The 23,046-nt window shown below is 42.8% G+C and overlaps 1 protein-coding gene across 1 annotated transcript in view; it reads right to left on the bottom strand.

Moving 5' to 3' along the window:
* Positions 1-6,966: 6,966 nt before the first annotated feature.
* The window catches only part of TBX21 (T-box transcription factor 21), a 95,004-nt gene continuing 78,924 nt past the window's right edge, over positions 6,967-23,046 (bottom strand). The window contains exons 3-6 of the mRNA XM_033917447.1: positions 15,022-15,143; positions 13,922-14,077; positions 13,220-13,281; positions 6,967-10,485 (exon numbers count right to left, since the gene is read on the bottom strand). Coding sequence (XP_033773338.1) covers positions 9,786-10,485; positions 13,220-13,281; positions 13,922-14,077; positions 15,022-15,143 — 1,040 coding nt within the window. The 3' untranslated portion in view covers positions 6,967-9,785. The remainder of the gene's footprint in view (positions 10,486-13,219; positions 13,282-13,921; positions 14,078-15,021; positions 15,144-23,046) is intronic.

The raw sequence follows: 23,046 nt of genomic DNA, 5'->3' as shown, positions 1-23,046 counted from the left end.
AAGGGCAAATTCTATAAGTAGCGCCCAAAAGTTAAGCGCATATATAGGCACTGTTCAGCGCGATTCAAGTAAAATTGGGTGCTGTTTAGTGAATCGCACTGAGCAGCACCTGTTTTGGAGACACCCATTAAATAGGCCAGCTCTAGGCACAACTAAAAGTTAGGTGCCTATGTGAGTACTTAAGAACCCTTAAGACAGGGGTGTCCAATGTCGGATTTCCCCAATGAATATGCATGAGATCTAGTTGCATGCACTGCTTTCAATGCATATTCATTGGGGAAATCCTGAAAACCCGACTGGATTGCGGCCCTCGAGAACCGACATTGGACACCCCTGCTTAAGAGCAGTGATTCTGTAACATGCATAGCACCTATTTTTTTGAAGGCCGTCTAAATTTTTAGAGGCATCTTACAGAATCGCGCTTTCTTGAAAGGCGCCTAGGTTTCAATCAGTGCTGATTAAAAAGCTTAATTGGGCTTGTTATTCAATTTAGATAGGCGCCTATCTAGTTGAGCGTCTCTGAGATAGGTGCCTCACTTTAGGCGCTGGTTACAAAATTTGGGCCTAAGTGATTTGCCCAGGTCACAAGGAGCAGTAGGGGCTTTGAACCCATAACCTCAGAGTGCTAAGACTGGAGCTCTAACCACGTCACCACACTCTCCTGCAATTTCAGCAAGTTTTGTGAGGCTACTTTATAAAGGCACATGAGTGCCTATATTTGAGCCTCAAAACTGGTGTCTATGGGAAAACTGAGTTATACATAAGGGCCCGGATTCCATAAACGGCAACTAGATCAGCAGCCCCTAGCCGAGTTCCCCACAGAACTCAAAATTTATTATTTGGTGTGGTAATTGAAAAGGCCATTAAAAGCTAATTTAAAAACGATTAAGTTCTGTGTGTGGAGCTTGGTGAGGCACCTAGCAGCACCTATATCGAGCTGCCTATGTGTTCATGTTTAGGGCCAGAGAATGGGCATGGGATGACTTAGGCATCAGTAAGTATCTGTTAGAGAATGACACGAGGACAAATTTTTCCCCATCCCCATGGGAACTCATTTTCCCATCCCAGCAAGTTCTTTTCCTGCCCCATTCCTACAAGCTCCGTCCTCATCTGCACAAGTCTCAAACACTTTAAAATCGTAAGTGTTTGAGGCTTGTGCAGTTAAGGCAGAGTTTACAGGAAAGGGACAGTGACAAAACTCATGGGGAAATAGTTGTCCCTGTGTCATTCTCTAGTATCTGTGTTAGACATTCATAAATTAGACCAGGAAAATCCTCGACTAATATACTGGCGTCTAAATTGAGTTGGGTGCTGCTAATCATGATTCTATAAAAGATGCCTAGTGATTGATTGACAACCATCCTGGACAGCGATTTTTATAGATCCTTAGTTCACACCCAGCACCTCTCCTTTCCCATGTCTAGCAACAAAGTTTTGTATTGATCTACATGGCTAGAAAGACTAATGTAGGTGTTGACAAAATATCTGACCTCCCAGGTCCACTGTGTAGTTTGCAGGCATACCTGGCTGTGTGAGTGCTGTATTTGTGACAGACAGATAAAGGTGCCATTTGAATTTTATTATTACAGTTTGATGTAAATATTTCCCAATGTGGCTGAGATCGTCAGTTATAATATGTTTAGATGACAATGATTAACTTCTCAGTCTAGCATGCTGGAGCTGTAAATGTTGGCTCTTCTGGGCAGAATTAGGCACAGGTTAAAGAAAAGGCAAATTGGACCTTTCTAGTTTTGACAAAAAGAAAAAAAAGTATTTTTTGACTCTTCAGATAAATACATGTTAGTAAATATAAACAGAAAAATATAAAGTGGATTAACTTACTATAGGTGCAAAACATGTAAGCCGTTTAGGATTAGGAAATTATCTGTTGTAAAGGGAGATGGGACTTATACCTAAATGTAATTCATTATGAGGTCGTACCGAAAAGGTGTTAGCTAATTCCAAGACAATTTTTTAAAAACACATATCGACTAGCTTTCAAGAGCTAACACTCCATGATGGCAGTACAAAGAATAAACTCTTATACATATGGGTCTGTTTGTCTGTAAATCTATCTACATATTTATCTAAGATACTTCTTTTTCAAAATCATTAATATCATATGCAGGAATTTATACCTTTATTTTTATAAAAATACTTTGAGAGGTCTAGCAGTGGGTGTGAGAGCAGTAGAAAGTGTGACTAAGCTGAGGCCAGTGCTGTTCTGTTTCTGTCCTGATCTGTGGGTTGAAGTCCACCAGTGTCTCGGTTCTCGCTCCCCCACTCCTGTGTTTCTTCCCTCTTTAGTTATCTGTCTTTCCAGTGCATTAGGTGGGACGTTCTAGGGCAGTGATCCCCAACCCTGTCCTGGAGGACCAGTAGGCCAATAGGGTTTTCAGGCTAGCCTTAATGAATATGCATGAGAGAGATTTGCATGTAATGAAAGTGACAGGTATGCAAATCTGTTCCATGCATATTCATTAGGGCTATCCAGAAAACCCGATTGGCCTGGTGGTCCTCCAGGACAGGTTTGGGGATCACTGTTCTAGTCTAGAGGATTATTTTCCCATAGCCATGTGCTGCTACAGAAAGAATCCACTCCAGATTTTTCACTCTGCCTCTGTTATACTTCACTGGGCTCTCTTAACTCCACCTTCAGTTCTTTCCTTCTGCACATGTGCCTACAGGAGTGGTTTTGTTTTGCTCGCCCCATTTTATTATTTTAATTTGATATAATTCCATCCCCTTTTTGAGTAATTCAGTGCTTGGAGCAATTTTGAAGCTCTGCCTGCTTGAAAATTCACATTCTTTGGTCTGCAGCTGTCAGGCTGATCTCATTGGGTACCTGTGAGCCAACCTGCTTAGTTTTCTTTGGATCTCTGGGCCGTTCCTGAAGTGGTTTCACCTTGTTAATCAGGGTCGAGTGCAGGCTGTGTCTGTGTGGCCATCTGAAGCTGGAATACAGGCTGGAATGAACTGTATCCTGTTCAGTCCTGGTCTGGATTTTTCTCACTGGTGTGTGGCACACAAATATATTGTATAATGAATAACAAGAACTAAGATTAATTACTGAAGCTGAGATTAGCCTGTAGCCCCTGACAACGCCACCAGGCGAAACACAGATTTGTGTTGGGCAATTGTGCTCCGTTTATGGTGAACAGCGATACAAGGAATATGAAGATAACATCTATTGGAATACCATTCATGAAGTGATAAGTTTGCACAATATCAATAACTTTTTGGCCAGTACTGCAATAGAGTAGTTTTGATATGAACTTTTATTGGGTAGGTTGTTAAGGTTTTAGTAAGTTATTTATGTGTATATTTATATGATATGAAGTATTAACACGTGTGGGGTGAAATTTTTTTTTAAACAAACAGTATAAAATAAAAAGAAGTGATTAATGAATGTGTGAGAATTTTAGTTTATAAATTTGTAGCAAACATAGCCCTTTGTGTTTATACAATAAATATGCATGAGATAGATTTGCATCTCAAGGAGGCAGTGCATGCAAATCCATCTCATACATATTCATTGTGGATATCCTGAAAATCTGACCTGGCTCCGGCTCTCGCGGACCGAAATTGCCTATCCCTGCTCTAATCTAAACCAGAAGCATTGTGAACTAAGACTTGGATGTAAATGTAAATAGGACATGGGGGACCTGTGTATCGCAAATTGTGTGCCTTCTGAGATTTCAGGTGTGCCTTGACACACTGGGAAGGAGGAGAGTCGTCCATGCCGGCTGACTGACCCAGCTGAGTCCCTTTACATCTAGCCCTGCCCCTACATTCCTTCCGTCCCCATTTTAGGAAAGTGTATAATCAATCTCGGTGCATACTTTTATATCCACTTCCCTGCAGACACAGAAATATTAACTGGCCATGTTTGCAAAGGGAAACAGATATAATGTGGTTACAGAGTAGCTGCAGGATTACACCCTCTTAGGTTACCAAACTAGATGCCGGGATGATGTGTGCTAAGCATGAATTCTATAATGGCATTTGTGTACACAACTGCCATTACAGAATACTAGTGAAAGTCTGAATTTGCATACCTAGCTTTAAGCACGAGCACTGATGCTAGCTGAATGACTGGCGGAAATACTCATGCCTAACTGTAGGCAGTTAGGCATGTAAATGATAGTATTTTATAACTCCAACTTTAGTCACCTTGATTTTTCAAAAGACTAATCAATGAACCAAATAATCATTCAAGTAAAAACAGGAGCATCGGTTTATATTTAATTGGCATACTCTGTTCCCTGTGGGAATGAACAATGAAATTGATTGGTTCCAAATTTAGGCTGTCCGTGTGGTTGCCTGTAAGCCCTGCCCTTCAGCATTGTGCGTTATGACATTGTAACATGGGGGGAGGTGAAGAAGTGGTTTTAAATAGCTTAGCCTGCTCAGTGGAGTGTCGTCAGAGTTGTCTATCAGCTGGGTTGAGGAGTTTTACGTCCCGGTAAGCTGGAATAAGTGTATTCAAGTTTTTGAATCAACCCCAAACCTTTTCCATGAAGTAGTATTTCCCGCTGTTGCTCCCAAGTCTACCCCCTGCAGTCTTATCCTATGACTACTTCTAGAGCAATCTTTCCTCTGAATAAGGTTTCTTCATGCCTGAATCATACCCCTCCTCTCAACTCTCCTTTACTGTAGGATAGTCATAGTTAGGTCCTAAAGTCTAATTTCACAGAGCTTTTGGTACAGGCTTAGCTGATGCCATTTTGGTAGCCTTTGCTTGGACTGTCTCTTCTCTTGGAGCTTATGGTCTCCAGCATTGCACACTGTACAGAGGCATTAATACCATTTCTACTGGTTAGACCTGCGTATCGTAAATTGTGTGCCTCCTGAGATTTCAGGTGCGCCATGACACACTGGTGAGGAGAGTCGTCCATGCCTACAGGACATGCCTCGATGTTCGTGCACTTCTGGGTGCCTTCTGGCAGGGGCACTGGATTTAGTCTGCCACCGGTCGGAAGTTTGCGAGACACTGGGTTAGACCTTTCTCTGTGCATCTCAGCACGCCTAGTGCAAAAATAATATGAGTATTCTTTTCAAAGTTGGGGTTTTGCTAGGGCTATGATATGGTTCCAGAAAAAGGAGGATGGATTGAGACAAAATCCATCCTCCTTTTTCTGGAGCCATATAATAACCCTAGGTTTAGCTTTCCCCATACACTCATTCTACTCTGATCTCATTGTTAAACAGCTGCTGCTTGAGCTTGGTGTAAGGCTCCCTCAGGCCCCAATGCTCCAAAACTTGCCTTGCAAGTAAGACTGGTTCTAGCCCGTCTTACTTGCAAGGCAGCTCAGCCTTTAATGCAAATACATTACAAGGAGCTCATTAGTATTAAAATGAGCACTCCTTGTAATGCTCAGAAGGGAACGCCTACCTCGTACCAGGCAAAATTTTCCAGCAAGTCTGAAGCTGCTGGTAGCTGTTCGTGCATGTGTTGTGCGAGTGTATGCCCTGCACCTACAGTCATAATAACACAGCTGTTAGGTGCAGAACACACACTTGCACAACAGCTGCATCCATATCGCTTGTGAAAACAAACTTGCTTGCAGCTCCGGCAGATCAGGAACTATTCTAGGCCTGCACAGAAAAGCTGTACCTACCACTTAGCTCTTGAACGCAGGTGTCAGATACTGAAAAATCTTCATGCAGCAGTGTACCCACAGATTGTCACTTTCTCATATAATAATTAATCAGAAGTTGTTCAAAAGTTATCTAAAAAGCAAACTTATCTTGAATTACAGGTTCCGACGTGGCCCATTTCAATCCTGCATCAGGGAACCAAAATCTGAATTCAAAGTGTTACTTCAAGGGTGGAAATGTCTCAAAAACTTAAATTCATTTAAAGCTGTAACTGGAAACTCCGGTGGAGGAGGAAATTTTCCAGTTGCAGCTTTAAATTAATTTAAATTTTTGAGACATTTCCACCCTTGAAGTAACGTTTTGAATTCAGATTTTGGTTCCCTGACGCAGGATCGAAACGGGCCACGTCGGAACCTGTAATTCAAGATAAGTTTGCTTTTTGAATAACTTTTGAACAACTTCTGATTAATTATTGTATGAGAAAGTGACAACCTGTGGGTACACTGCTGCACGAAGATTTTTCAATATTAACTAAATATATTGAATATACAATGATTGGGTGGTGAGGTGCTAGTTTTGGGGTTCGCCCCTTGTTTTCACCTCCACATCTCTGAGCACTCGCTTCTCTATAAGTTGATATAAATTTTCAAGAAATACTATTGAATATATAGGAGTGATTTTGCATCAGATTTGCTATAGTCTCTTTAATCACTCACAGTACATCAAGTACTGAACTTGGGGTCCCCCTGATCTACTTATTTGACCGAGTCTGCAGGCAGAGAGACAGCATAATTTGCTTGCTCCTTAACCCTTAGATCTTGAGAAAACCTGTTTTTGTACTGAGTCCACGTCTGCCTTCTGATATGTAATTTCTAACCAAATCATTTCCATTTTCCCCATCTGTGATGTGTTAAGTTAAAATAAGCATTTTTTTCCTCTGGTATAAAAGTCTTCACTCACTGTACTTTGTCCTCATAGCACGGGAGTTACAATATGTTTGGCCTTCTGTTCTTCTGTCAGTGACTATCACCTCCTCTAACCCATCTTGCCCCATAGCCGTCTCTCACATCCAGAAGTCTCTTCTTTATAATGATCCTCTAGCAGCCTGTTTCTCTCACACACCCTCACAGTTATTGTCTGGCAGCATCTCTCGCATGCAAACCCACTTACCATCTGGCAGTGTCTCTCTCATCCTATACACCTCCACAATTATCATCGGGTACACTTTTTCCACAACCGCACATAAGTTATCCTTTTTCGGTTTTTATTACATGTTTCTTCTCTGATCTGTCTCACACACATACATGAACTCCCTCCCCCCTTCCCCCCCATCTAGTTATCCTCTGGCACTCACACATCCACAGCTGTCTTCAGGAAATGCCTCTCATATCACACACACATTTATCCTCTGGCAGTCTCTCTCACACATACAGACATTATCTGGCTGTCTCTTTCTCATACATATGCCTATTATTCTTGGGCTGGCTATTCTGTCTTGCACTTGGGTTATTCTCACTGAAATGATTCTTTTTGGCAGCCTCTCTCACATACATTTATCCTCTAGTAGTCTCTCACAAATGGTTCCCTCTCACACTTGTACTGCTAGGGGTATACAGAAACATAGAAACATGATGGCAAATAAAAGGCCAAATGGCCCATCTAGTTGGCCCATCCACAACATCCGCTATCTCCGCCTCCCTCTAAGGTTATCTTTGTCTCACAGTTATTCTTTGTATATGTGTGTGACAGAGAGAGAGAAAGAGACAAACTGTCAGAGCATAACTCGTTTGTGATAAAGACAGACTACTAGAGAATGTGTGTGCAAGTGTGAAAATTAGAAAGATAGCTATCAAGATAACTGGCTGTCTGTCTGTCATACACATGCACAGCTATCCTGGTTTCACACTCGCACATATATTCTCTAGAAGTCTCATTCTCTCTCACATACATACTGGCAGTTTTTCCTCTTTCTTGTTCTCTCGCTCACACACACACACACCTTTTAACTGTCTCACATATACACACACACACAAACATGCATACTTAGGATATCTCTGTGTGAAAAACACAGTCAATCAATACTCCCTTTAAGGAATGGCCAGGTGCGTGCAAATTTTTCTCGTGTGAGTGACAAGTTCTAAAAAAAAAAAAAAAAATTTTCGTGTGAGCAGCAAGTTCTACAAACCCACAATTTTCCAAATTTGCAAGTATTTTTGACAGCAACACTCCTAGAATGTATGAGCAATTGCTCACATGCTCAGCTTAGAGGGAACATAGCATTCGATTAATTTTGCTCGCTCGATCTCTCATGTAAACATGTGTATGCTCTTTGTCTGGCAGTCTCTCTCATATGCTATCTTATGTCATATTTTATTTAAAGATTTTCTCCAAACCTGAAGATAGTACACATATATTCAATAAATATTTAAAAGTTGAATTAAAAATATTTCAGTTCAGACACCTTTCAATTCAGTAATCTTTCAGACTTGATCTTTGACGGCCATTAGATGCACAGGAGCAATAGATTGTTACTGTCACTAAGGTGTGACTCTTCTTACTTATAAGCTGCTCCTTAGTTCTGATTGACTGAACAATCCTATTAGAATTAGCTCGGAGTTTCCACAGGATCACACACCAGGTGCCTATAGAAGGTGTCTCAAGAGTCCCCGATCCAGTGATGGATGATCACTTGCACCCGTTTGCTGCAGGATGCTTGAGGGAACTGCTTAAACCATCGTGCTTCCCTCAAATACTTTCATTTACACATATGTAAAGAACATAGCCGCTCTCATCCCGAGTGCTTACAGCAAGTCCTTCGGCTTTATCTTTGCTCACTTGCATCCGGTTTTAACAGGCCTCCGGGCTGCTCCCTTTCAATTTAACAACTGCCCGAGTCGCCAGGGCCCTGCACAGGAGTTTTGTTCTCTTTGTTGCTGACCTCTCTTGATGCTATTGTAATCCTTTAGTATCCGATACAGTAGATTTGTCCCTCGTTCTCACAGGGCTCTGAAGAATTAATGTGCAGAACTTTCCGCTGACCTTGAGAGTTGTTTATAAATGCCTTTGCAAGCTGTGGAAGGAGAAAGGCTCCCTCTGGCCCCCCTTTCCTAAATATGTACATACGCTGCACAGCCCAATGATTTACACAGTGCACTATTTACGTACACCCATGCATTCACATTCAGATGGTGTCCAGTGTCATACAGCCAACTGTTCACATACAATCCTCCCCCAACATTTACATGTTGCCTAATGTCAGTTACACACAAGCCTTTACATGCAGAAGGTGCCCAATGTCAGAGCCAAACATTCATATATACTCACAGTGCCCAAAGCCCCCCCCCCCACACACATTTACATGCTGCCCAGTGTCATCTACACCCAAGCACTCACAGTACCCAACGCCACACTGAGCTGATGCTCATATGCTTCCCGAATGATCCAACATTTATACGCTGCCCAATGTCAAACACCAAAACCTTTACACTCATGCTGCCCAATATCATATCATCGAGACATCTGGGTTTTACTTCCACTGGAAGCAATGGCAGAACCCAACATTTCCATACTGCCCAATGCCACCTACACCCAAGCATTCACATACAGATGGTGCCCAGGGACAAACAGCCAATCGTTCGCATAGAAAACCCATTTCTATGCTGCTCAATATCACCTACACCCAACTCCGCCCAGTCAGATCCAAGCATTCACACACTCCCACGGTGCCTAACGTCATATAGACCCAGCTGCCCGATGTCATTTTCACCCAAGCGTCCACAGGTGCCCAAGACGCTCAATACCACATACAGCCAAGCATTCACCATACCTAGTGCACAGCTATCACTGATACACACAGCACCTTGCACTCATACACAGATGCTTATGCACGCTTACATCTAGTGAAGTCGCCGCCATCCACACACAGCACCTTACAGACACATAGCTACCATACATATCATCATACTGACAAAAAATCCACTCAGATACTCAAAACCACACATTGAATTCTTGCACACATTTGATCTGCATAAATACACACATACAGGGAAGAAGACACCTAAATCTACCTGTGATATAGCACTTAGCTGGTCCTGTTATCGCAGCATAGACACACCTTACACAGGCTAGAGAAATAGAAGCCATTGAGAAGGAATATATAATTTAAGGAAGGTTCTACCTGGTCTTCAGGTACTGTAGAAATTGTAATAGTTTCCGTCAGCAGTCCCTTCCTTCTCACACTGCTCTCCACTGCGAGTAGCTGGTGAGCTCTCACAGCTCGAGGTGTAGGGAGAGAGACGTCGCCTCTTGCACTCAGCCTCATAGGGTCCCGAGGAGTCCAAGGATTTTCCTGAATGAGGGTCTGTCCAGGTGACAGACTCTTCGCTGTCTTTGCTCTTTTTCTCACTGCTTGGGGGCAGGGGTCGCAGGTCTCTCACCGGCCTGAACCAACTCAGGGGGCCCGTGGTTCCTTTTGGGTGGTATTGAGCAGAGTTCCTGCTGCCACCCCAGCCAGCAGTGGAGTCAAAAGGGTGATCCTGGTAATAAGCGAGTGCGTGGTGGGACGAGGATTGCAGAGGGAAAGGCTTCATGCTATATGGCACAAACCGATTTCCGGAATAGTCAGCTTCATACGTGTTATACTCTAGATGGCCAGCTGGGGCTTGCTGTGAGGTAAAGTACCAGCGTGGAGGAGATGTGCTCAGAGGGTCTTTTTGCTGCAGAGCATGGGGGCTGCTTCGCTCCCCATTATAGAAGCGACTCTGGGGAAGTGCATATTGCTCATGCAACAAAGCCTGGTAACGAGAGCCTGACATAAACTGCTGGCAGCCAGAGGTGTCCGTAGGAGATGGGGTTAGACGCTCAGCCTCGGTTGTTGTATACACCCTAGGAAAAAAGTCAAATAAGAACTGTTATTTTTGGAATACTTGCTGGTCTAGCATAGATGTTCCCAACTAGTGTACTGAGATGAGAAACTATCAGATATGTTGGAAAATTTGGAGTAGTAAAATCATGTTTCTATCAACTACGTATGATTAGATCTGTAGCTAAATTTTTGGAACCCAAATCATTAATTATTTTAATACATTCATTAATCATATCAAAACTTGATTACTGCAATTCTGTATTCATAAAGAAAAAAAACCGTCTACAGATTGCTCAAAATACAGCCATTAAGCTTATAACAAATGCAAAGTATGATCAAGTAACTCCCCTTTTGCAAAAAGCACATTGGCTACCGATCACCCATAGAATCTCCTTTAAGATCATATTATTAACACTCAAAACCCAATTACCTAAAGAACCCCAATTTATACATAATCTTCTAATTCCTTACACCCCAGCATGTACTCTGCACTTAATGGACCAACATCTATTGATAGTCCCCATCATTAAAGATTATTGGTACACATTGACAAAATATTTTTTTCAGTAGCTGCCCTTCAGACTTGGAATGCCCTCCCATTATATCCGAGGGAAGATAAGAATATAGATCATTTTAAAAGTAACCTTAAATGTTTTCTTTTTAAGGATGCTTATAATTTCTAAAATTTCATTAGATCCTTTTAACTGACTTTTTTTCCTCTCTCATTCTCCTTACCTTAATTGTTTCTTTCCTTATAAATATTGTATTTCTCCTTTTATTGACCTATTGTACCGGTTCGTTATGTCCCTCTGTTATTAGTAAATGCCTGTCTTATGTTTAACTGTACCATTATTGGATTGTTATTCGCTCAGTAAACCCAGATATGTGATTTTATCAAATTTTATTAAATTTGAACTTGAAATATAGAAGTAGGTTACAGCTGCTGCTACCAGCTGCAAAATCGCAATCTCTCCCTCCCCCCCCTCCCCCAATCCGCTGTGTAGTGGCCTACGGCCAGCAGGTGGAGTCAGCAAACAGCATATCTTACCAGTTGCTTCTGACTCCTCTGTTGGTTGAAGTAGAAAAGGGAAGTGACGTAAAAATGCCAATAGGAAACAGGAAGGAAGGTGATGTCATGTGAGAAGGATGTTAAAGAAGAGAAAGAAAGTTGGCAATCGGAAGAAAAAGATAAGGAAAGTTGGTGATGCCTTCTCCAGACCCCACCCCCAGCAAGGGAAAGTGATACCGGGGGATGGAGGAAGGAAGAAGTGTGATGATGCTATGGGAAAGGTTTGGGAATGTCAGGAGCATGGGAGAAGAGGGAATTAGAAGGTGATGTCTAGGGTTACCATTTGGCTCCAGAAAAAGGAGGATGGATTGAGACATACGGGTTTTTACTTCCGTTGCTTTCAATGGAAGTAAAACCCATATGTCTCAATCCGTCCTCCTTTTTTCTGAAGCCAAATGGTAACCCTAGTGATGACAATAGGGTTGAGTAGCAGAGGAGTGCGGCGATACTAGGAGATTGTCACCATCCCCTCAAGGGCTTCAAGGTAAAGTAACATTATTCGCCGACGACGCCAAACTATGTAATATGGTAAGCGAGGACAATCTACAAGATATTATGGCGCAGGACCTGAGTACATTGGAATGCTGGTCCTCAACCTGGCAGCTGGGCTTCAATGCTGGAAAGTGTAAGGTCATGCACCTGGGTAGCAGAAACCCATGCAGAACTTATACCTTGAACGGGGAGACCTTGACCAGCACTACAGCAGAACGAGATTTAGGAGTAATCATTAGTGCAGACATGAAATCTGCCAATCAGGTGGAGAAGGCTTCCTCAAGGGCAAGACAGATGCTGGGTTGCATCCGTAGAAGTTTCGTCAGCAGAAAGCCTGCAGTCATAATGCCATTATACAGGACCATGGTGAGACCTCATCTGGAATACTGCGTGCAATTCTGGAGGCCACATTATCGCAAAGACATGCAGAGGGTCGAGTCGGTCCAAAGGATGGCCACCAGAATGGTCTCAGGGCTTAAAGGTCTCTCGTACGAGGCAAGACTAAACAATTTGCAGCTCTACACTCTCGAGGAACGCAGGGAGAGGGGAGACATGATTGAGACGTTTAAATACGTCACCGGACGTATAGAAGTGGAAGATAACATTTTCCTTCTCAGAGGCCCCTCAACCACAAGGGGGCACCCGCTCAAACTCAAGGGCGGAAAATTTCACGGCGACACCAGAAAGTATTTCTTCACGGAGCGAGTGATTGATCAATGGAACAAGCTTCCAGTACAGGTGATCGAGGCCAGCAGCGTGCCAGATTTTAAGAATAAATGGGACGCCCATGTGGGATCCCTAAGTGGGTCAGGGTAAAACATTGTATAGTATTAAGGGGAGGGTCTATAGAGTGGGCAGACTTGATGGGCCTTGGCCCTTTTCTGCCGTCATCTTTCTATGTTTCTATCCCTATACTGCATCCAATATGCCATAACAAAGTGAACCTAGTGCCGATAGAAACAAAATTAGGAACCACTGATCTAGCACATAGCAGAAAATGCCTGGAATGTTGCAGGTACCAGCTGAGCATCATGAATGACATGTGACTTCTTTTGTCTTTTATGAATGGCAGGTCAAACATATCTATAGGTCTTTTTTATGTAGACACTGTGCAAAGGTCCAGATGTTCCTGGGAGGGAAAATGATGGCTTTTTTTTTGTATGAATGTAGGAAACTGAAGGTAAAATACTTACGAATCAAAATTGTCCCGAAAGCCTTTTGCAAAGGGGTTGTGATCAATCTTCAACTGTGTAATCTGTGAAAAACAGAGATCTTAATGCAGCTGGTGACAGTCTAGGAGAGAGAGGCAAGCAGCAGAGGGACATTATGCTAGCTAGTGGCAGCTCCTCCCATTTATGTTGAAATGGAAACCTTTTTCTATTTTCTCCTTTAATCCATCTTCACCCTGAGTCCAAATAAAATATTCCCAGAAAGCCCATCAGCTTTACAGGAGTAACAGTAGCTGTTACACCATTTGCGGGATATCAAAAATTAATAAACTTGAACTTGGATTTGTTGAAGTGGAAGTAACAGTAAATTTGGGTATTGCAAAATGGTGTGGTATCAATTTCCACAATAAATATGTATGAGAAATATATACTTGCATTTGAAAGATGAGATAATTTGCATATTTGGCTAGGCTAAGAAGCCCCAAATTCACTATCCCTGCTACAGGGTGATAGTGGGTAGGAATGCCACAGGTAAAAAGGTGAAACAAGACAACAATACATTTCAGAATTTAAGTCTCGGGACTCTGAATCCAGGAAGACATATCCTGCACACCTGTCAGGAGTATCCTCTATGCATGTATGCTGGTTCAGAGGTTATTTTTTATTCAGATAGGTCACTGTAAGAATGCTGTTCTGTATTTCACGCTGCCTTAAGCCAGTACTCACATCTGCATTCTGGTATGCTGTCACTGCTATGAACTGGGTCTCCAGGAAAGAGAAAGTCTGAGTTTTGCTTGATGGGTATTCATCTGTCTCACCTTCGTTCACCTCAGTCACATGGAGCCGTGGCTGGTACTTGTGCAAAGACTGGAGAACAACCATCTGGAGGAAATAGCAGGTGTTAAAAAGAGTAGGGGGTACTTTGGTTACATTGCTGAGTCCCCCAACCCCATGGTGAATGGTACTCTGGTTACACTCTTACATCTGTTTGTACTGGAAGGTGTTGTGATTATATTGTTGAGTCCTCTTGTGTTCAGCTGCCTGAGATATACTGTTGGGTTCCTCTAAGATGAGTTGTATAATTGTTACTGTGTTGGGTCCCTCATGGTGAGGTCTGCTCTGGTTACACTTGTTGTCAATGCATACCCCTCGTAAGTACATAAGAATAGCCTTACTGGGTCAGACAAAAGGCCCATCAAGCCCAGTAGCCCATTCTCATGGTGGCCAATCCAGGTCCCTAGTACCTGGCCAAAACCCAAGGAGTAGCAACATTTCATGCTGCTGATCTAGGGCAAGCAGTGGCTTCCCCCATGTCTTTCTCAATAACAGATTATGGACTTTTCCTCCAGGAACTTGTCCAAAACTTTCTTAAAACCAGCTACGTTATCCACTCTTACCACAACCCCTGGCAATGCATTCCAGAGCTTAACTATCCTCTGAGTGAAAAAATATTTCCTCCTATTGGTTTTAAAAGTTTTTCCCTGTAACTTCGAGTGTCCCCTATTCTTTGCAATTTTTGACAGCGTGAAAAATCGATCCACTTGTAACCGTTCTACTCCACTCAGGATTTTGTAGACTTCAATCCTATCTTTTCCAAGCTGAAGAGCCCTAACCTTTTTAGTCTTTCCTCTATCATGAGTACCCTTTGCTGGGTCTCCTTGTGTTGGGGTGTGCTTTTGTTATGCTCTTAGGTTCGCCACAGTAGGGCGTGCTTTGATTTACATTTTTTGGGAATCACATTGTACCCCATGATGAGTGTGCTCTGGTTATACGTCTGGGTTGTTTTATGATAGAACCACTTCAGATGCACTGTTGGGAACAATTACCTGTGTTACATTGTTACATGCCCCTTTGTTATTGGTGAGTTTTAGCTTCCCAAATGAGATCTCCTGGCGCATCCAGTGTGCTCCTGTGTTTGGAGAATCGGGGTGCATGTATATCCGGTTACCTAAGAAAAAGAAAAGAAGCATGTTACTTTATTTACAGAATTGTAATGTGTTTCTTCTTATCCTTCTTCTCTTGGTTTCCTCCTCCATCATTGCTTTCCCTGTCTTCTCTGTCCCAGGTTCCTTCTCCTCCTTCAGCATGCTCACTGTTCCTGTCCTCTCGTTTGCACAGCTGGATTAAGGCATAAGCAAACCAGGTATGTGCTTAGGACCCAAATGTTAAAGAAGGCCTTGTCAGATGCACTAATTTCGTGGTTCCCAACCACAGCTGTGACAACAGATTTTTGCTCCAGTAAATCAGCTGTTGCCAAAAGAGAAGAGCAAGAGCACCTGCCAAAGTCCATCTATCCTCGGTCAGCTTTCCTCTGCAGAGCCAAGCAGATCTCTGTGGTCCCTCAAAGCCATGCATAGTTCCAGCTACAGAAGAAATTGCTATTCTAGAATAGGACATAAGTCGGTGTGCGCGCACTAAAACCACACATGCACCTTTCCTTTCTCCCATCTCTCTCTCTCAGCATCTCCAACTGCTTCCCATGCTGGCCTTGGCTCTCCCTCCGACATCACTTCCTGGTCCCGGCATTGGGCCTTCCTCTCTGCCAGGTCCTGCCTACTTTCTGTTTCCGTGAAGGCAGGTCCCAGCAGAGAGGAACATCTGATGCCAGCAAGAGCAGCATGTTGTGAAGGCTGCCACTGCAAAGACCATGACAATGCTGGCCCTCAGAGCACCCCCTTAGGGGCATGCACCAAATCAGTAAGTCTGTTTTTTCCCCAAAATCATTGAGCCAAAGTGAACTGATGAATCAATTCAAATCGGATATCGGGCAGCTCTAGTGTGTATAAGTTATAGAATACTATCATTTAAGTGCACAACTGCCAAGTTTAGGCACCTGATATGGCATAACTGCTCGTGCTTAAAGTTAATTGCGCACACACCGACTTATGTCCTATTCTAAAATGGCAATTTCACGCACAATTGCTATGCTGGTGCTTAGTGTCCATACTTCTGGCACCCATTTTAGAATCTACCCCTTAAACCCTCTATTGTGCCAGGTACAATAGATGGCCAGAAGCATACAAATGAAATTACTGATCTGCAACCTGTTGCTAAAATCGTCTCTAGTACCTGAAAATTAGAAAGTAGCCAATGCTATGCTGATTTTTTTAAAAAAGATTCCAGGGGTGATCCAGAAAATTAAAGAGCAGTAAGCCTGACTTTAGTGCTGGGCAAAATAGTGGAAACAATTATAAAAAATAAAATTGAGGAACATGTAGACAAACATGATTTGATTGGACAGTCAGCATAGGTTCAGCCACGAAAGTTCTTAAGAACATAAGAAGTTGCCTCCACTGGGTCAGACCGAGGTCCATCCTGCCCAGCGGTCCGCTCCCGCGGCGGCCCATCAGGTCCGCGACCTGTGAAGTGGTTACTGACCAATTCAATAACCTACCTCAAGTTCTTGTCTCACCAATTTACTTCACACCTTTGAAGATGTGAATAAACAGGTGGATAAAGGTGAGCCAGTTGATGTAGTTTATCTAGATTTATGGAAAGCTTTTGACAAAGTTCCTCATGAGATGCTCCTGAGAAAATTAAGGACTCATGGGATGGGAGTTGATAGAAATTGGTTATTGAATAGAAAACAGAGGGTGGGGTTAAATGGATGAGGGTAAGCAGTGGAGTGCTGCAGGGATTGATACTAGGTCCAGTGCTATTTCACTTATTTATAAATGATTTGGAAATTGGAACGATGAGTGAGGTGATTAAGTTTGCAGATGACACTAAACTATTCAAAGTTGTTAAAACGCATGCGGATTGTGAAAAATTGCAGGCAGACCTTAGGAAATTGGAAGACTGGGCGTCCAAGTGACAGATGAAATTTAATGTGGACAAATGCAAAGTGATGCATATTGGGAAGAGTAACCCAAATCATAGTTACCAGATGCCAGGGTCTACCTTGAGGGTCAATGCCCAAGAAAAAGATCTAGGTGTCATTGTAGACAATAAGCTGAAACCTTCCACACAATGTGTGGTAGCGGCCAAAAAAGAAAATAAGATGCTAGGAATTATTAGAAAAGGGATGGTAAACTCCCAGTCCCTTTAAAATTTAAAAACCCTAGGTACGCAGGGTGATTTCTTACAATATACATTTGCAAAGCAAAAAGAACCAACGTGCATGTGCAAGACCGGAGGGTTAGGACTTCGATGGGAAGATAGAACTCAATGGGAAACCAAGGTGGCAAGGGGGCCCCTTCTGGTGACTCAGACAGGCCGCGGGAGCGGACTGCCGGGCAGGATGGACCTATGGTCTGACCCGGCGGAGGCACTGCTTATGTTCTTATGTTAGAACCTGCAGTGAAGATGCAAAGCAAAAACCAAAAAACAACAAAAAAAAAAACCTGCAGGGAAATGTACAAGGTGCAGGAATTTATTAAAATAACACAAATCTTAACATATAAAACAAACACATGAGCTACAATAATTGTATCCATAGAACTGGTCCTAATATCCATGTGGACTGGACCCGCACTTTGGTTTTCACGGTGCAGCGCCTTAGACAGGAGACTTTTACATCTGCTCATTTTTGATTTTGATCATTTTATCCAATCTGGTTTTCTGATATTTCACGTACTAACATTTTGGACTCCTAAGGAAGAAGTGGTTTCTTCAAAACACGGACCGTGTTGGGTTCGGTCCATACAGATATTAGGACCAGTTCTTTGGATACAATTATTGTAGCTCATGTATTTGTTTTATATATGTTTTATATGTTTTAAGATTTGTGTTATTGTAATAAATTCCTGCACCTTGCACATTTCCCTGCAGTTTATTTTTTGTTTTTACAATATACATTTCTCATGTTCTAATTATGTGTTTCTGTTGTATGGTAGGGAAGAGTTTCCTTCTCTTTCTTATCCTTTCCTTCCTTTTTCTTTTTAGTTATGCATCTTTTATCTTTTAGCAATTTATGGCCATTACAGTAGTTAAGATGCTATGTTGAACGTGTCGGTCACCTGTTTTATTCTACAAGATTAACACATTATTCTACCAGTATCTCCAGTGGTGTACCAAGGGGGGGAGGGGGGGAAGTCCGCCCCGGGTGCAGCCTTAGGGGGGGTGCACAGCCAGCCAGGTCCGGAAAAGTCTACCGGGCTGATCAGCCTTCCTCTCCCCAACGTCAATTCTGCCATCGGAGAAGAAGTTTGGGCCAGCCAATCGCTGCCTAGCTGGGTGGAACTTCCTCTCCGACAGCAGAATTGACGTCGGGGAGAGGAATGCTGGTCGGCCCGACGCAGGGAAAACGAGCTTGGGGTGGTGGCGGCTTTGGGGCCTGTCACCCGATGGCTGTGACTTGGGGGGCTGTTCCCCGATGGCGGTGGCGATGGCTTAGGAGAGGGCAGGGAGAAAGAAAGAAAGGGGGAAAGCAGGGAGACAGAAGGAAAGAAGAGAAACAGAGAAAAAGAAGGGGCATGAAGAGAGAAAAAAGAAAGGTAGGCAGGGAGAAAGAAAGGGCAGGGAGAGAGGAAGAAAATGTTGGGGGAGGGAATGAGGTGTGGAGGAGAGGAAGCATACAGGCTGAAAGAAGGGAAGAAAGATTGGATGCACAGTCAGAAGAAGAAAGTGCAACCAGAGACTCATGAAATCACCAGACAACAAAGGTAGGAAAAATGATTTTATTTTCATTTTAGTGATCAAAATGTGTCTGAATTTATATCTGCAGTCTATATTTTACACTATGGCCCCCTTTTACTAAACCGCAATAGTGGTTTTTAGCATAGGGAGCCTGAGGTCGAGAGCAGCCCTGGGCATTCAGCGCAGCTCCCTGCGCTAAAAACTGCTATTGTGCTTTAGTAAAAAGGGAGGGGGGTATTTGTCTATTTTTGTAAGGTTGTTACTTAGGTGACAGTGCATAGAGTCATCTGTCTTGACCTCTTTGAAAAAACTCCAGAATAGGAATGATAATTAACATTTTCTCAACGTACAGTGTGCTTTGTGTTTTTTTTAAAATTTTATTGTTGATAGATCATTTTGACTTGGTCATTTTAAAAGTAACTCGCAAGCCCAAAAAGTGTGGGTACCCCTGAGCTAGAGCGTTGAAGCTGCGTATTTCTGCTGTAAAGGTCATCTCTGATGCAACCGGAAGTTGCATCAGAGACGACCATTAAGGCAGCCATATGCAACTACAATGCTCCGGCTGCCGTAAATGTTTAGACATCGCCAGCCACAGGGCAGGGAGGTTTGTCGGACCGGGCCTGTTGTCCGGGGGGGGGGGGGGAGAAAGTGCCACGAAGGTAAGGGGCAGGGCGGGAGAAAGGGAAGAAAGGTGGGGTGGAGAGGAAAACAGGGTAAAACAGAGGGGGGAGAAGGATGCTGAAAGCACATGGGGAAGACAGAGTGGGAAGAAGATGCTGAATGGAAATGGGGAACTGAGAGTGGGGAGAAGACGCTGGCAGGGAAGAAGACAGAGATGTCAGACTATGGGGGGAGCGGAGGGAAGAAAATGGGTGCCAGACCAATTTGGAAGGTGGGAGAAAGGGAGAGACACAGTAACAGAGCAAATGGAAGATGCAGAGAGAAGAGAGACAGTGGATGGAAGGAAGAGAGTAACAAGAAGATGAGGAAAGCAGAAACCAGAGAAGACAAAGGTAGAACAAAATTTTTCTATTTATTTATTGCTTTAGGAGACATGTGTCACTGTTTCTGTGATGTTGCATTGTATGCAAAGTCCAGCTTCTTGCTGGTTCAACTCAGAATTCTATGAGCGTCAGAGCTGTTACCACCGTGGCTAAAATCCACACTACAGTTTTGTAAAAGGGGGAGGGTTAGTTTGTGATGACATATTCCATACTAGGCGAAGGTGTTTTCTGTGTTCTGTGTATTCAAAAGATATGGTTTTCTGTTAGGATTGACAATGTAGGATTGATCTGTACTAGTCTGGCTTGTTTAGTTTTCCAATGGGTGTATTGATGTTGTACTGCTCACTGCAGTATGCAAGATGCTGCCTTTTCCTAGGTACTCATGTGTGACATATGGCTTGTTACTAAAAATCATGTTTTTCGTACAGTAGGGGGCGGTGCCAAAAAATTATGGGCCCCGGGTGTCACATATGCTAGGTATGCCACTGAGTATCTCGTGTTACTTGACTTTGTTAACATAGGATGTTCTTTATGGTTTATGATTATATAACTGTCTTTTGTGTCATGCACATTGCTTACCAATAAAAAATATATATATAAAAAAGAAAAGGGATGGTAAACAAGACTAAGAATGTTATAATGCCTCTGTATCGCTCCATGGTGCAACCTCACCTTGAGTATTGCGTTCAATTCCAGTCACTTTATCTCAAAAAAGATATAGCGGCACTAGAAAAGGTTCCAAGAAGAACAACCAAGATGTGAGAAAAGACTAAAAGAGGTTAGGGCTCTTTAGCTTGGAAAAGAGACGGCTGAGGGGAGATATGATTGAAGTCTACAAAATCCTGAGTGACGTAGAGCAGGTCCAAGAAGATCAATTTTTTTTTTTTTTTACTCCATCAAAAATTACAGAGACTAGGGGACATTCGAAGTGACAAGGAAATACTTTTGAAACCAATAGGAGGAAATATTTTTTCACTCCAAAGAATAGTTAAGCTCTGGAACGCATTGCCAGAGGATGTGGTAAGAGCGGTTAATGTAGCTGATTTTTTAAAAATGGTTTGGACAAGTTCCCAGTAGCCTAGCGAGGGTAGGATGCACTTTCCTTTCCCCTCTGTACCTCTAACTCTTCGCTGGAGCAAGCAGCATCTCCAACCTGCTGCCTGCACTGACCTCGGCTCACCCTCTGACATCACTCTCAGATGTCACCAAGTTTAAATCTGGTACTGGCCTCTCTGGTAGTCTAGTGACTTGGGACAGAAGCAATCACCTCCACTACAATCCCAGCACTGTCCTGGGTTCAAAATGGAGGATCTGACCCCAGTGGTAAGCAGTTGTCTATTTTGCCTATACAGTACCTAGATCCGGGAGTTGAAGGTACTGTGAGTTTTATTATGAAAGCTATTTGACTAAAAAAAACTTGTTTGAAGGACAAAGATGAAAGCCTGTAAACACTGATAGTAAAAGACAATTTTTGTAATGGGAGAGGTGCCCTATATCCTAGGAATGTATCAAGTGTTGTAATGGATGAGCTTATAAACTGACTATACTGTAGTACCTCAAGTGTTCATTAGAGGGAGCGCTGGCTCTACAACTCAGAAATAAAGGCAGCAACCCAACCAAAGTCAAGATATTGAGAGCAGGACTGGCCTGTCCTAGCAGTTGTATTAATCTTTACATTGCTGATTTCTTTTGGACTTGCAAAATGTCTTGTTTCAAAAGCAGACTTTCATTTACATTAGGGAAGGGATTTTGGATTTAGCCTAGGCCTTTTCAGCAGTAGATCAAGACAAATTGCATTCGGGTACAGTAGCTATAAACCATTACATTAGGTATTATTGATAAAATTTACAGAAGTTGCCATGCTGCATCTGCCACCTATCAAGCCTGCCTAAGTGTCAAGAGATATGGTCAATATTTCACTTTGCCCTCACTTTATCATAAGCAGGAATGTTCTGTACTTATCTGTCTGTAATTTTGTTTGCAGAGTTGCTATACTCACATTATTCCTCGAGTCACTTCATTGGCTCACCATCCATTTCTGTATACAGTTCAAACTCCTCTTACTGACTTACAAGTGCACGCACTCTGCAGCCCCCCAATATTTCTCTTCATCTCCCCTATGTTCCCCCCGTAAACTCTGTTCATTGAATAAATTCCTCTTATCCATACCCTTCTCCTTTTACCTCCAGCACCAGACTCCATACCATTTATCTTGCGTCGTATGCCTGGAACAGACCGCTTGAGTCAATACGTCAAGCTCCGCCTCTAGCAGTATTCAAATCCAAGCTAAAAATTCATTTTTCAAAGCTGATTTCAACACTTAATTCCCACATAAGATAACTATGTCCATCCTATCATTGTCTCTGTATGAAACTCCCCAACCTTCTTTGTCTTGTCTGTCTGTCCAAAATTAGATTGTAAGCTCTACTGAGCAGAGGACCGTCTATTGCTTGTTAAATGTATAACGCTGCATACACCTTTAAGAGTTATAGAAATGGTAAATAGTAATATAATAGTATAGTAAAAGTATTTCCACTTGGAGGTCATTCCATGATCTACTATTCTTTCTCAGAGGAAACCTTAGCACAGGATCTCCAAGTTAGAGGAAGGGATTGTAGGTGGCATGGATGGGCAGACTGGATAGGCCAGAGAACTCAAAGTCCCTCCTTGAGGGCCGCAATCCAGTCGGGTTTTCAGGATTTCCCCAATGAATATGCATGTCTGGCCCAAACAGTTTGTTCTCTTGTCCATCGTTTCCCTAAGACAGGAGTGTCAAAGTCCCTCCTCAAGGGCCGCAATCCAATCGGGTTTTCAGGATTCCCCAATGAATATGCATGAGATCTATTTGCATGCACTGCTTTCATTGTATGCTAATAGATCTCATGCATATTCATTGGGGAAATCCTGAAAACCTGACTGGATTGCGGCCCTCGAGGAGGGACTTTGAGACCTCTGGGATAGGCCATATAATCTTTATCTGCCTTCAGTTTTCTATGTTTTTCCTTGTTCTGCAGTTGGGCAGAGGCAAGTCAGTGTGTGTTAAATATGATGACAGCAGCTTTTGAATACCCGCTTTCCTTATCGGCAAGATAATGGAAGGAATTATAGAAAAAGGTGCCGAGGATTGGAAAATTATAATGGAGAAGTTTAATGATTAGAGCTATGCGCTGGAAACCAGGGAAGCCAGGTTTGAAACTGCTTCTTTTGACATTGGGTAACTCATTTAGCACTTGTCCTGCCTCAGGAACAAACTCTTGGCTGTAAAGACTC

Source organism: Geotrypetes seraphini, chromosome 13 (assembly GCF_902459505.1).
Source record: "Geotrypetes seraphini chromosome 13, aGeoSer1.1, whole genome shotgun sequence".
Taxonomy (NCBI): Eukaryota; Metazoa; Chordata; class Amphibia; order Gymnophiona; family Dermophiidae; genus Geotrypetes; species Geotrypetes seraphini.
Note: the sequence above shows the minus strand (reverse complement) of the source record. Positions and strands in the feature narration are given on the sequence as shown.